This window comes from Bicyclus anynana, chromosome Z, assembly GCF_947172395.1.
Source record: "Bicyclus anynana chromosome Z, ilBicAnyn1.1, whole genome shotgun sequence".
Classification (NCBI taxonomy): domain Eukaryota; kingdom Metazoa; phylum Arthropoda; class Insecta; order Lepidoptera; family Nymphalidae; genus Bicyclus; species Bicyclus anynana.
The window spans coordinates 19,130,353-19,142,685 of NC_069110.1; the positions used below are offsets into that span (position 1 = coordinate 19,130,353).

At 41.6% G+C, this 12,333-nt stretch overlaps 1 protein-coding gene across 1 annotated transcript in view; it reads right to left on the minus strand.

The window, feature by feature from the left end:
* Positions 1-8,161, minus strand: part of LOC112049126 (titin) — a 57,794-nt gene extending 49,633 nt beyond the window's left edge. The window contains exons 1-4 of the mRNA XM_052890834.1: positions 8,133-8,161; positions 7,173-7,350; positions 6,243-6,401; positions 4,358-4,571 (exon numbers count right to left, since the gene is read on the minus strand). Of these exons, the coding sequence (XP_052746794.1) occupies positions 4,358-4,571; positions 6,243-6,401; positions 7,173-7,350; positions 8,133-8,161 (580 nt within the window). The remainder of the gene's footprint in view (positions 1-4,357; positions 4,572-6,242; positions 6,402-7,172; positions 7,351-8,132) is intronic.
* Positions 8,162-12,333: the final 4,172 nt, after the last annotated feature.

The window sequence follows — 12,333 nt, forward strand, 5'->3', positions numbered from 1 at the left end:
ATCTCAACTGGCTTAATGTCTTCTTCATCAGGCGACTTTTCTTCTGTAACTGTGACGCTTGTTACCGGTTCTTCTCCGTCTTTCTCGACTGTAACAATCTCAGTGACTTCTTTCTTTTTTCCTTTATCTTTTTTAATTACACGTTTAGTAGTTTTCACCTTCTTAATCTCACCTGTTTCAGTTATGACGTCAGTCACTTTAACTTCTTCAGGCTGCTCTTTTACTACCTCAGCTTGTTCAGGAATGTGTGAGTCATCGAGTGGTGTTACGGTCTCATCAGTGAGTTCTTGTGTAGTGTGTACTGTGACGACTGGTGTCTTGTCGTCTTCTTGTTCAGTAATAATTTGTGTAGTTTCCTGTTTCGGGCCTAGTTTTTTGATTGTACGCTTAATGATTTTCTTAACTTTACGCTTACCTTCAGGCGTTTCTGTCTCTTCAAATGTGGTCTCTTCTGGAAGTTCGACGATCTCAACTGGCTTAATGTCTTCTTCCTCAGGCGACTTTTCTTCTGTCACTGTGACGCTTGTTACCGGTTCTTCTCCGTCTTTCTCGACTGTAACAATCTCAGTGACTTCTTTCTTTTTCCCTTTATCTTTCTTAATTACACGTTTAGTAGTTTTCACCTTCTTAATCTCACCTGTTTCAGTTATGACGTCAGTCACTTTAACTTCTTCAGGCTGCTCTTTTACTACCTCAGCTTGTTCAGGAATGTGTGAGTCATCGAGTGGTGTTACGGTCTCATCAGTGAGTTCTTGTGTAGTGTGTACTGTGACGACTGGTGTCTTGTCGTCTTCTTGTTCAGTAATAATTTGTGTAGTTTCCTGTTTCGGGCCTAGTTTTTTGATTGTACGCTTAATGATTTTCTTAACTTTACGCTTACCTTCAGGCGTTTCTGTCTCTTCAAATGTGGTCTCTTCTGGAAGTTCGACGATCTCAACTGGCTTAATGTCTTCTTCCTCAGGCGACTTTTCTTCTGTCACTGTGACGCTTGTTACAGGTTCTTCTCCGTCTTTCTCGACTGTAACAATCTCAGTGACTTCTTTCTTTTTCCCTTTATCTTTCTTAATTACACGTTTAGTAGTTTTAACCTTCTTAGTCTCACCTGTTTCAGTTATGACGTCAGTCACTTTAACTTCTTCAGGCTGCTCTTCGACTACCTTAGCTTGTTCAGGAATGTGTGAGTCATCGAGTGGTGTTACGGATTCGTCAGTGAGCTCTTGTGTAGTGTGTACTGTGACGACTGGTGTTTTGTCGTCTTCTTGTTCAGTAATAATTTGTGTAGTTTCTTTTTTCGGGCCTAGTTTTCTGATTGTACGCTTAGTGATTTTCTTAACTTTGCGCTTACCTTCAGGCGTTTCTGTCTCTTCAAATGTGGTCTCTTCTGGAAGTTCGACGATCTCAACTGGCTTAATGTCTTCTTCCTCAGGCGATTTTTCTTCTGACACTGTGACGCTTGTTACCGGTTCTTCTCCGTCTTTCTCGACTGTAACAATCTCAGTGACTTCTTTCTTTTTTCCTTTATCTTTCTTAATTACACGTTTAGTAGTTTTCACCTTCTTAGTCTCACCTGTTTCAGTTATGACGTCAGTCACTTTGACTTCTTCAGGCTGCTCTTCGACTACCTTAGCTTGTTCAGGAATGTGTGAGTCATCGAGTGGTGTTACGGATTCGTCAGTGAGCTCTTGTGTAGTGTGTACTGTGACGACTGGTGTCTTGTCGTCTTCTTGTTCAGTAATAATTTGTGTAGTTTCCTGTTTCGGGCCTAGTTTTTTGATTGTACGCTTAATAATTTTCTTAACTTTACGCTTACCTTCAGGCGTTTCTGTCTCTTCAAATGTGGTCTCTTCTGGAAGTTCGACGATCTCAACTGGCTTAATGTCCTCTTCATCAGGCGACTTTTCTTCTGTCACTGTGACGCTTGTTACCGGTTCTTCTCCGTCTTTCTCGACTGTAACAATCTCAGTGACTTCTTTCTTTTTCCCTTTATCTTTCTTAATTACACGTTTAGTAGTTTTCACCTTCTTAGTCTCACCTGTTTCAGTTATGACGTCAGTCACTTTGACTTCTTCAGGCTGCTCTTCGACAACCTTAGCTTGCTCAGGTATGTGTAAATCATCGAGTGGTGTGAGTGTATCGTCAGTGAGCTCTTGTGTAGTGTGTACTGTGACGACTGGTGTTTTATCATCTTCTTGTTCAGTAATAATTTGTGTAGTTTCCTGTTTCGGGCCTAGTTTTTTGATTGTACGCTTAATGATTTTCTTAACTTTACGCTTACCTTCAGGCGTTTCTGTCTCTTCAAGTGTGGTCTCTTCTGGAAGTTCGACGATCTCAACTGGCTTAATGTCTTCTTCCTCAGGCGACTTTTCTTCTGTCACTGTGACGCTTGTTACCGGTTCTTCTCCGTCTTTCTCGACTGTAACAATCTCAGTTACTTCTTTCTTTTTCCCTTTATCTTTCTTAATTACACGTTTCTTAGTTTTCACCTTCTTAGTCTCACCTGTTTCAGTTATGACGTCAGTCACTTTGACTTCTTCAGGCTGCTCTTCGACTACCTTAGCTAGTTCAGGAATGTGTGAGTCATCTAAAGGTGTTACGGTTTCGTCAGTGAGCTCTTGTGTAGTGTGTACTGTGACGACTGGTGTCTTGTCGTCTTCTTGTTCAGTAATAATTTGTGTAGTTTCCTGTTTCGGGCCTAGTTTTTTGATTGTACGCTTAATAATTTTCTTAACTTTACGCTTACCTTCAGGCGTTTCTGTCTCTTCAAATGTGGTCTCTTCTGGAAGTTCGACGATCTCAACTGGCTTAATGTCTTCTTCCTCAGGCGACTTTTCTTCTGTCACTGTGACGCTTGTTACCGGTTCTTCTCCGTCTTTCTCGACTGTAACAATCTCAGTGACTTCTTTCTTTTTCCCTTTATGTTTCTTAATTACACGTTTAGTAGTTTTCACCTTCTTAGTCTCACCTGTTTCAGTTATGACGTCAGTCACTTTAACTTCTTCAGGCTGCTCTTCGACTACCTTAGCTTGTTCAGGAATGTGTGAGTCATCGAGTGGTGTTACGGATTCGTCAGTGAGCTCTTGTGTAGTGTGTACTGTGACGACTGGTGTTTTGTCGTCTTCTTGTTCAGTAATAATTTGTGTAGTTTCTTTTTTCGGGCCTAGTTTTCTGATTGTACGCTTAGTGATTTTCTTAACTTTGCGCTTACCTTCAGGCGTTTCTGTCTCTTCAAATGTGGTCTCTTCTGGAAGTTCGACGATCTCAACTGGCTTAATGTCTTCTTCCTCAGGCGACTTTTCTTCTGTCACTGTGACGCTTGTTACCGGTTCTTCTCCGTCTTTCTCGACTGTAACAATCTCAGTGACTTCTTTCTTTTTCCCTTTATCTTTCTTAATTACACGTTTAGTAGTTTTCACCTTCTTAGTCTCACCTGTTTCAGTTATGACGTCAGTCACTTTGACTTCTTCAGGCTGCTCTTCGACTACCTTAGCTTGTTCAGGAACGTGTGAGTCATCGAATGGTGTTACGGATTCGTCAGTGAGCTCTTGTGTAGTGTGTACTGTGACGACTGGTGTTTTGTCGTCTTCTTGTTCAGTAATAATTTGTGTAGTTTCCTGTTTCGGGCCAAGTTTTCTGATTGTACGCTTAGTGATTTTCTTAACTTTGCGCTTACCTTCAGGCGTTTCTGTCTCTTCAAATGTGGTCTCTTCTGGAAGTTCGACGATCTCAACTGGCTTAATGTCTTCTTCCTCAGGCGACTTTTCTTCTATCACTGTGACGCTTGTTACCGGTTCTTCTCCGTCTTTCTCGACTGTAACAATCTCAGTGACTTCTTTCTTTTTCCCTTTATCTTTCTTAATTACACGTTTAGTAGTTTTCACCTTCTTAGTCTCACCTGTTTCAGTTATGACGTCAGTCACTTTGACTTCTTCAGGCTGCTCTTCGACTACCTTAGCTTGTTCAGGAATGTGTGAGTCATCGAGTGGTGTTACGGATTCGCCAGTGAGCTCTTGTGTAGTGTGTACTGTGACGACTGGTGTTTTGTCGTCTTCTTGTTCAGTAATAATTTGTGTAGTTTCTTTTTTCGGGCCTAGTTTTCTGATTATACGCTTAGTGATTTTCTTAACTTTGCGCTTACCTTCAGGCGTTTCTGTCTCTTCAAATGTGGTCTCTTCTGGAAGTTCGACGATCTCAACTGGCTTAATGTCTTCTTCCTCAGGCGACTTTTCTTCTGTCACTGTGACGCTTGTTACCGGTTCTTCTCCGTCTTTCTCGACTGTAACAATCTCAGTGACTTCTTTCTTTTTCCCTTTATCTTTCTTAATTACACGTTTCGTAGTTTTCACCTTCTTAGTCTCGCCTGTTTCGGTAATGACGTCAGTCACTTTGACTTCTTCAGGCTGCTCTTCTACTACCTCAGCTTGTTCAGGAATGTGCGAGTCATCGAGTGGTGTTACGGTTTCGTCAGTGAGTTCTTGTGTAGTGTGTACTGTGACGACTGGTTTCTTGTCATCTTCTTGTTCAGTAATAATTTGTGTAGTTTCTTTTTTCGGTCCTAGTTTTCTGATTGTACGCTTTGTGATTTTCTTAACTTTGCGCTTACCTTCAGGCGTTTCTGTCTCTTCAAATGTGGTCTCTTCTGGAAGTTCGACGATCTCAACTGGCTTAATGTCTTCTTCCTCAGGCGACTTTTCTTCTGACACTGTGACGCTTGTTACCGGTTCTTCTCCGTCTTTCTCGACTGTAACAATCTCAGTGACTTCTTTCTTTTTCCCTTTATCTTTCTTAATTACACGTTTAGTAGTTTTAACCTTCTTAGTCTCACCTGTTTCAGTTATGACGTCAGTCACTTTAACTTCTTCAGGCTGCTCTTCGACTACCTTAGCTTGTTCAGGAATGTGTGAGTCATCGAGTGGTGTTACGGATTCGTCAGTGAGCTCTTGTGTAGTGTGTACTGTGACGACTGGTGTTTTGTCGTCTTCTTGTTCAGTAATAATTTGTGTAGTTTCTTTTTTCGGGCCTAGTTTTCTGATTGTACGCTTAGTGATTTTCTTAACTTTGCGCTTACCTTCAGGCGTTTCTGTCTCTTCAAATGTGGTCTCTTCTGGAAGTTCGACGATCTCAACTGGCTTAATGTCTTCTTCCTCAGGCGACTTTTCTTCTATCACTGTGACGCTTGTTACCGGTTCTTCTCCGTCTTTCTCGACTGTAACAATCTCAGTGACTTCTTTCTTTTTCCCTTTATCTTTCTTAATTACACGTTTAGTAGTTTTCACCTTCTTAGTCTCACCTGTTTCAGTTATGACGTCAGTCACTTTGACTTCTTCAGGCTGCTCTTCGACTACCTTAGCTTGTTCAGGAATGTGTGAGTCATCGAGTGGTGTTACGGATTCGCCAGTGAGCTCTTGTGTAGTGTGTACTGTGACGACTGGTGTTTTGTCGTCTTCTTGTTCAGTAATAATTTGTGTAGTTTCTTTTTTCGGGCCTAGTTTTCTGATTATACGCTTAGTGATTTTCTTAACTTTGCGCTTACCTTCAGGCGTTTCTGTCTCTTCAAATGTGGTCTCTTCTGGAAGTTCGACGATCTCAACTGGCTTAATGTCTTCTTCCTCAGGCGACTTTTCTTCTGTCACTGTGACGCTTGTTACCGGTTCTTCTCCGTCTTTCTCGACTGTAACAATCTCAGTGACTTCTTTCTTTTTCCCTTTATCTTTCTTAATTACACGTTTCGTAGTTTTCACCTTCTTAGTCTCGCCTGTTTCGGTAATGACGTCAGTCACTTTGACTTCTTCAGGCTGCTCTTCGACTACCTTAGCTTGTTCAGGAATGTGTGAGTCATCGAGTGGTGTTACGGATTCGTCAGTGAGCTCTTGTGTAGTGTGTACTGTGACGACTGGTGTTTTGTCGTCTTCTTGTTCAGTAATAATTTGTGTAGTTTCTTTTTTCGGGCCTAGTTTTCTGATTGTACGCTTAGTGATTTTCTTAACTTTGCGCTTACCTTCAGGCGTTTCTGTCTCTTCAAATGTGGTCTCTTCTGGAAGTTCGACGATCTCAACTGGCTTAATGTCCTCTTCATCAGGCGACTTTTCTTCTGTCACTGTGACGCTTGTTACCGGTTCTTCTCCGTCTTTCTCGACTGTAACAATCTCAGTGACTTCTTTCTTTTTCCCTTTGTCTTTCTTAATAACACGTTTAGAAGTTTTCACTTTCTTAGTCTCACCTGTTTCAGTTATGACGTCAGTCACCTTAACTTCTTCAGGCTGCTCTTCGACTACCTTAGCTTGTTCAGGAATGTGTGAGTCATCTAAAGGTGTTACGGTTTCGTCAGTGAGTTCTTGTGTAGTGTGTACTGTGACAACTGGTGTCTTGTCATCTTCTTGTTCAGTAATAATTTGTGTAGTTTCCTGTTTCGGGCCTAGTTTTTTGATTGTACGCTTGATAATTTTCTTGACTTTACGCTTACCTTCAGGCGTTTCTGTCTCTTCAAATGTGGTCTCTTCTGGAAGTTCGACGATCTCAACTGGCTTAATGTCTTCTTCCTCAGGCGACTTTTCTTCTGTCACTGTGACGCTTGTTACCGGTTCTTCTCCGTCTTTCTCGACTGTAACAATCTCAGTGACTTCTTTCTTTTTCCCTTTATCTTTCTTAATTACACGTTTAGTAGTTTTCACCTTCTTAGTCTCACCTGTTTCAGTTATGACGTCAGTCACTTTGACTTCTTCAGGCTGCTCTTCGACTACCTTAGCTTGTTCAGGAATGTGTGAGTCATCGAGTGGTGTTACGGATTCGTCAGTGAGCTCTTGAGTAGTGTGTACTGTGACGACTGGTGTCTTGTCGTCTTCTTGTTCAGTAATAATTTGTGTAGTTTCCTGTTTCGGGCCTAGTTTTTTGATTGTACGCTTAATAATTTTCTTAACTTTACGCTTACCTTCAGGCGTTTCTGTCTCTTCAAATGTGGTCTCTTCTGGAAGTTCGACGACCTCAACTGGCTTAATGTCTTCTTCCTCAGGCGACTTTTCTTCTGACACTGTGACCCTTGTTACCGGTTCTTCTCCGTCTTTCTCGACTGTAACAATCTCAGTGACTTCTTTCTTTTTCCCTTTATCTTTCTTAATTACACGTTTAGTAGTTTTCACCTTCTTAGTCTCACCTGTTTCAGTTATGACGTCAGTCACTTTAACTTCTTCAGGCTGCTCTTCGACTACCTTAGCTTGTTCAGGAATGTGTGAGTCATCGAGTGGTGTTACGGATTCGTCAGTGAGCTCTTGTGTAGTGTGCACTGTGACGACTGGTGTTTTGTCGTCTTCTTGTTCAGTAATAATTTGTGTAGTTTCTTTTTTCGGGCCTAGTTTTCTGATTGTACGCTTAGTGATTTTCTTAACTTTGCGCTTACCTTCAGGCGTTTCTGTCTCTTCAAATGTGGTCTCTTCTGGAAGTTCGACGATCTCAACTGGCTTAATGTCTTCTTCCTCAGGCGACTTTTCTTCTGTCACTGTGACGCTTGTTACCGGTTCTTCTCCGTCTTTCTCGACTGTAACAATCTCAGTGACTTCTTTCTTTTTCCCTTTATCTTTCTTAATTACACGTTTAGTAGTTTTCACCTTCTTAGTCTCACCTGTTTCAGTTATGACGTCAGTCACTTTAACTTCTTCAGGCTGCTCTTCGACTACCTTAGCTTGTTCAGGAATGTGTGAGTCATCGAGTGGTGTTACGGATTCGTCAGTGAGCTCTTGTGTAGTGTGTACTGTGACGACTGGTGTTTTGTCGTCTTCTTGTTCAGTAATAATTTGTGTAGTTTCTTTTTTCGGGCCTAGTTTTCTGATTGTCCGCTTTGTGATTTTCTTAACTTTGCGCTTACCTTCAGGCGTTTCTGTCTCTTCAAATGTGGTCTCTTCTGGAAGTTCGACGATCTCAACTGGCTTAATGTCTTCTTCCTCAGGCGACTTTTCTTCTGTCACTGTGACGCTTGTTACCGGTTCTTCTCCGTCTTTCTCGACTGTAACAATCTCAGTGACTTCTTTCTTTTTCCCTTTATCTTTCTTAATTACACGTTTAGTAGTTTTCACCTTCTTAGTCTCACCTGTTTCAGTTATGACGTCAGTCACTTTGACTTCTTCAGGCTGCTCTTCGACTACCTTAGCTTGTTCAGGAATGTGTGAGTCATCGAGTGGTGTTACGGATTCGTCAGTGAGCTCTTGTGTAGTGTGCACTGTGACGACTGGTGTCTTGTCGTCTTCTTGTTCAGTAATAATTTGTGTAGTTTCCTGTTTCGGGCCTAGTTTTCTGATTGTACGCTTAGTGATTTTCTTAACTTTGCGCTTACCTTCAGGCGTTTCTGTCTCTTCAAATGTGGTCTCTTCTGGAAGTTCGACGATCTCAACTGGCTTAATGTCTTCTTCCTCAGGCGACTTTTCTTCTGTCACTGTGACGCTTGTTACCGGTTCTTCTCCGTCTTTCTCGACTGTAACAATCTCAGTGACTTCTTTCTTTTTCCCTTTATCTTTCTTAATTACACGTTTAGTAGTTTTCACCTTCTTAGTCTCACCTGTTTCAGTTATGACGTCAGTCACTTTAACTTCTTCAGGCTGCTCTTCGACTACCTTAGCTTGTTCAGGAATGTGTGAGTCATCGAGTGGTGTTACGGATTCGTCAGTGAGCTCTTGTGTAGTGTGTACTGTGACGACTGGTGTTTTGTCGTCTTCTTGTTCAGTAATAATTTGTGTAGTTTCTTTTTTCGGGCCTAGTTTTCTGATTGTACGCTTAGTGATTTTCTTAACTTTTCGCTTACCTTCAGGCGTTTCTGTCTCTTCAAATGTGGTCTCTTCTGGAAGTTCGACGATCTCAACTGGCTTAATGTCTTCTTCTTCAGGCGACTTTTCTTCTGTCACTGTGACGCTTGTTACCGGTTCTTCTCCGTCTTTCTCGACTGTAACAATCTCAGTGACTTCTTTCTTTTTCCCTTTATCTTTCTTAATTACACGTTTAGTAGTTTTCACCTTCTTAGTCTCACCTGTTTCAGTTATGACGTCAGTCACTTTAACTTCTTCAGGCTGCTCTTCGACTACCTTAGCTTGTTCAGGAATGTGTGAGTCATCGAGTGGTGTTACGGATTCGTCAGTGAGCTCTTGTGTAGTGTGTACTGTGACGACTGGTGTTTTGTCGTCTTCTTGTTCAGTAATAATTTGTGTAGTTTCTTTTTTCGGGCCTAGTTTTCTGATTATACGCTTAGTGATTTTCTTAACTTTGCGCTTACCTTCAGGCGTTTCTGTCTCTTCAAATGTGGTCTCTTCTGGAAGTTCGACGATCTCAACTGGCTTAATGTCTTCTTCCTCAGGCGACTTTTCTTCTGTCACTGTGACGCTTGTTACCGGTTCTTCTCCGTCTTTCTCGACTGTAACAATCTCAGTGACTTCTTTCTTTTTCCCTTTATCTTTCTTAATTACACGTTTAGTAGTTTTCACCTTCTTAGTCTCACCTGTTTCAGTTATGACGTCAGTCACTTTGACTTCTTCAGGCTGCTCTTCGACTACCTTAGCTTGTTCAGGAATGTGTGAGTCATCGAGTGGTGTTACGGATTCGTCAGTGAGCTCTTGTGTAGTGTGTACTGTGACGACTGGTGTCTTGTCGTCTTCTTGTTCAGTAATAATTTGTGTAGTTTCCTGTTTCGGGCCTAGTTTTTTGATTGTACGCTTAATAATTTTCTTAACTTTACGCTTACCTTCAGGCGTTTCTGTCTCTTCAAATGTGGTCTCTTCTGGAAGTTCGACGATCTCAACTGGCTTAATATCTTCTTCCTCAGGCGACTTTTCTTCTGACACTGTGACGCTTGTTACCGGTTCTTCTCCGTCTTTCTCGACTGTAACAATCTCAGTGACTTCTTTCTTTTTCCCTTTATCTTTCTTAATTACACGTTTAGTAGTTTTCACCTTCTTAGTCTCACCTGTTTCAGTTATGACGTCAGTCACTTTAACTTCTTCAGGCTGCTCTTCGACTACCTTAGCTTGTTCAGGAATGTGTGAGTCATCGAGTGGTGTTACGGATTCGTCAGTGAGCTCTTGTGTAGTGTGTACTGTGACGACTGGTGTTTTGTCGTCTTCTTGTTCAGTAATAATTTGTGTAGTTTCTTTTTTCGGGCCTAGTTTTCTGATTGTACGCTTAGTGATTTTCTTAACTTTGCGCTTACCTTCAGGCGTTTCTGTCTCTTCAAATGTGGTCTCTTCTGGAAGTTCGACGATCTCAACTGGCTTAATGTCTTCTTCCTCAGGCGACTTTTCTTCTGTCACTGTGACGCTTGTTACCGGTTCTTCTCCGTCTTTCTCGACTGTAACAATCTCAGTGACTTCTTTCTTTTTTCCTTTATCTTTCTTAATTACACGTTTAGTAGTTTTCACCTTCTTAGTCTCACCTGTTTCAGTTATGACGTCAGTCACTTTGACTTCTTCAGGCTGCTCTTCGACTACCTTAGCTTGTTCAGGAATGTGTGAGTCATCGAGTGGTGTTACGGATTCGTCAGTGAGCTCTTGTGTAGTGTGTACTGTGACGACTGGTGTCTTGTCGTCTTCTTGTTCAGTAATAATTTGTGTAGTTTCCTGTTTCGGGCCTAGTTTTTTGATTGTACGCTTAATAATTTTCTTAACTTTACGCTTACCTTCAGGCGTTTCTGTCTCTTCAAATGTGGTCTCTTCTGGAAGTTCGACGATCTCAACTGGCTTAATGTCTTCTTCCTCAGGCGACTTTTCTTCTGACACTGTGACGCTTGTTACCGGTTCTTCTCCGTCTTTCTCGACTGTAACAATCTCAGTGACTTCTTTCTTTTTCCCTTTATCTTTCTTAATTACACGTTTAGTAGTTTTCACCTTCTTAGTCTCACCTGTTTCAGTTATGACGTCAGTCACTTTAACTTCTTCAGGCTGCTCTTCGACTACCTTAGCTTGTTCAGGAATGTGTGAGTCATCGAGTGGTGTTACGGATTCGTCAGTGAGCTCTTGTGTAGTGTGTACTGTGACGACTGGTGTCTTGTCGTCTTCTTGTTCAGTAATAATTTGTGTAGTTTCCTGTTTCGGGCCTAGTTTTCTGATTGTACGCTTAGTGATTTTCTTAACTTTACGCTTACCTTCAGGCGTTTTTGTCTCTTCAAATGTGGTCTCTTCTGGAAGTTCGACGATCTCAACTGGCTTAATGTCCTCTTCATCAGGCGACTTTTCTTCTGTCACTGTGACGCTTGTTACCGGTTCTTCTCCGTCTTTCTCGACTGTAACAATCTCAGTGACTTCTTTCTTTTTCCCTTTATCTTTCTTAATTACACGTTTAGTAGTTTTCACCTTCTTAGTCTCACCTGTTTCAGTTATGACGTCAGTCACTTTGACTTCTTCAGGCTGCTCTTCGACTACCTTAGCTTGTTCAGGAATGTGTGAGTCATCGAGTGGTGTTACGGATTCGTCAGTGAGCTCTTGTGTAGTGTGTACTGTGACGACTGGTGTCTTGTCGTCTTCTTGTTCAGTAATAATTTGTGTAGTTTCCTGTTTCGGGCCTAGTTTTTTGATTGTACGCTTAATAATTTTCTTAACTTTACGCTTACCTTCAGGCGTTTCTGTCTCTTCAAATGTGGTCTCTTCTGGAAGTTCGACGATCTCAACTGGCTTAATGTCTTCTTCCTCAGGCGACTTTTCTTCTGACACTGTGACGCTTGTTACCGGTTCTTCTCCGTCTTTCTCGACTGTAACAATCTCAGTGACTTCTTTCTTTTTCCCTTTATCTTTCTTAATTACACGTTTAGTAGTTTTCACCTTCTTAGTCTCACCTGTTTCAGTTATGACGTCAGTCACTTTAACTTCTTCAGGCTGCTCTTCGACTACCTTAGCTTGTTCAGGAATGTGTGAGTCATCGAGTGGTGTTACGGATTCGTCAGTGAGCTCTTGTGTAGTGTGCACTGTGACGACTGGTGTTTTGTCGTCTTCTTGTTCAGTAATAATTTGTGTAGTTTCTTTTTTCGGGCCTAGTTTTCTGATTGTACGCTTAGTGATTTTCTTAACTTTGCGCTTACCTTCAGGCGTTTCTGTCTCTTCAAATGTGGTCTCTTCTGGAAGTTCGACGATCTCAACTGGCTTAATGTCTTCTTCCTCAGGCGACTTTTCTTCTGTCACTGTGACGCTTGTTACCGGTTCTTCTCCGTCTTTCTCGACTGTAACAATCTCAGTGACTTCTTTCTTTTTCCCTTTATCTTTCTTAATTACACGTTTAGTAGTTTTCACCTTCTTAGTCTCACCTGTTTCAGTTATGACGTCAGTCACTTTGACTTCTTCAGGCTGCTCTTCGACTACCTTAGCTTGTTCAGGA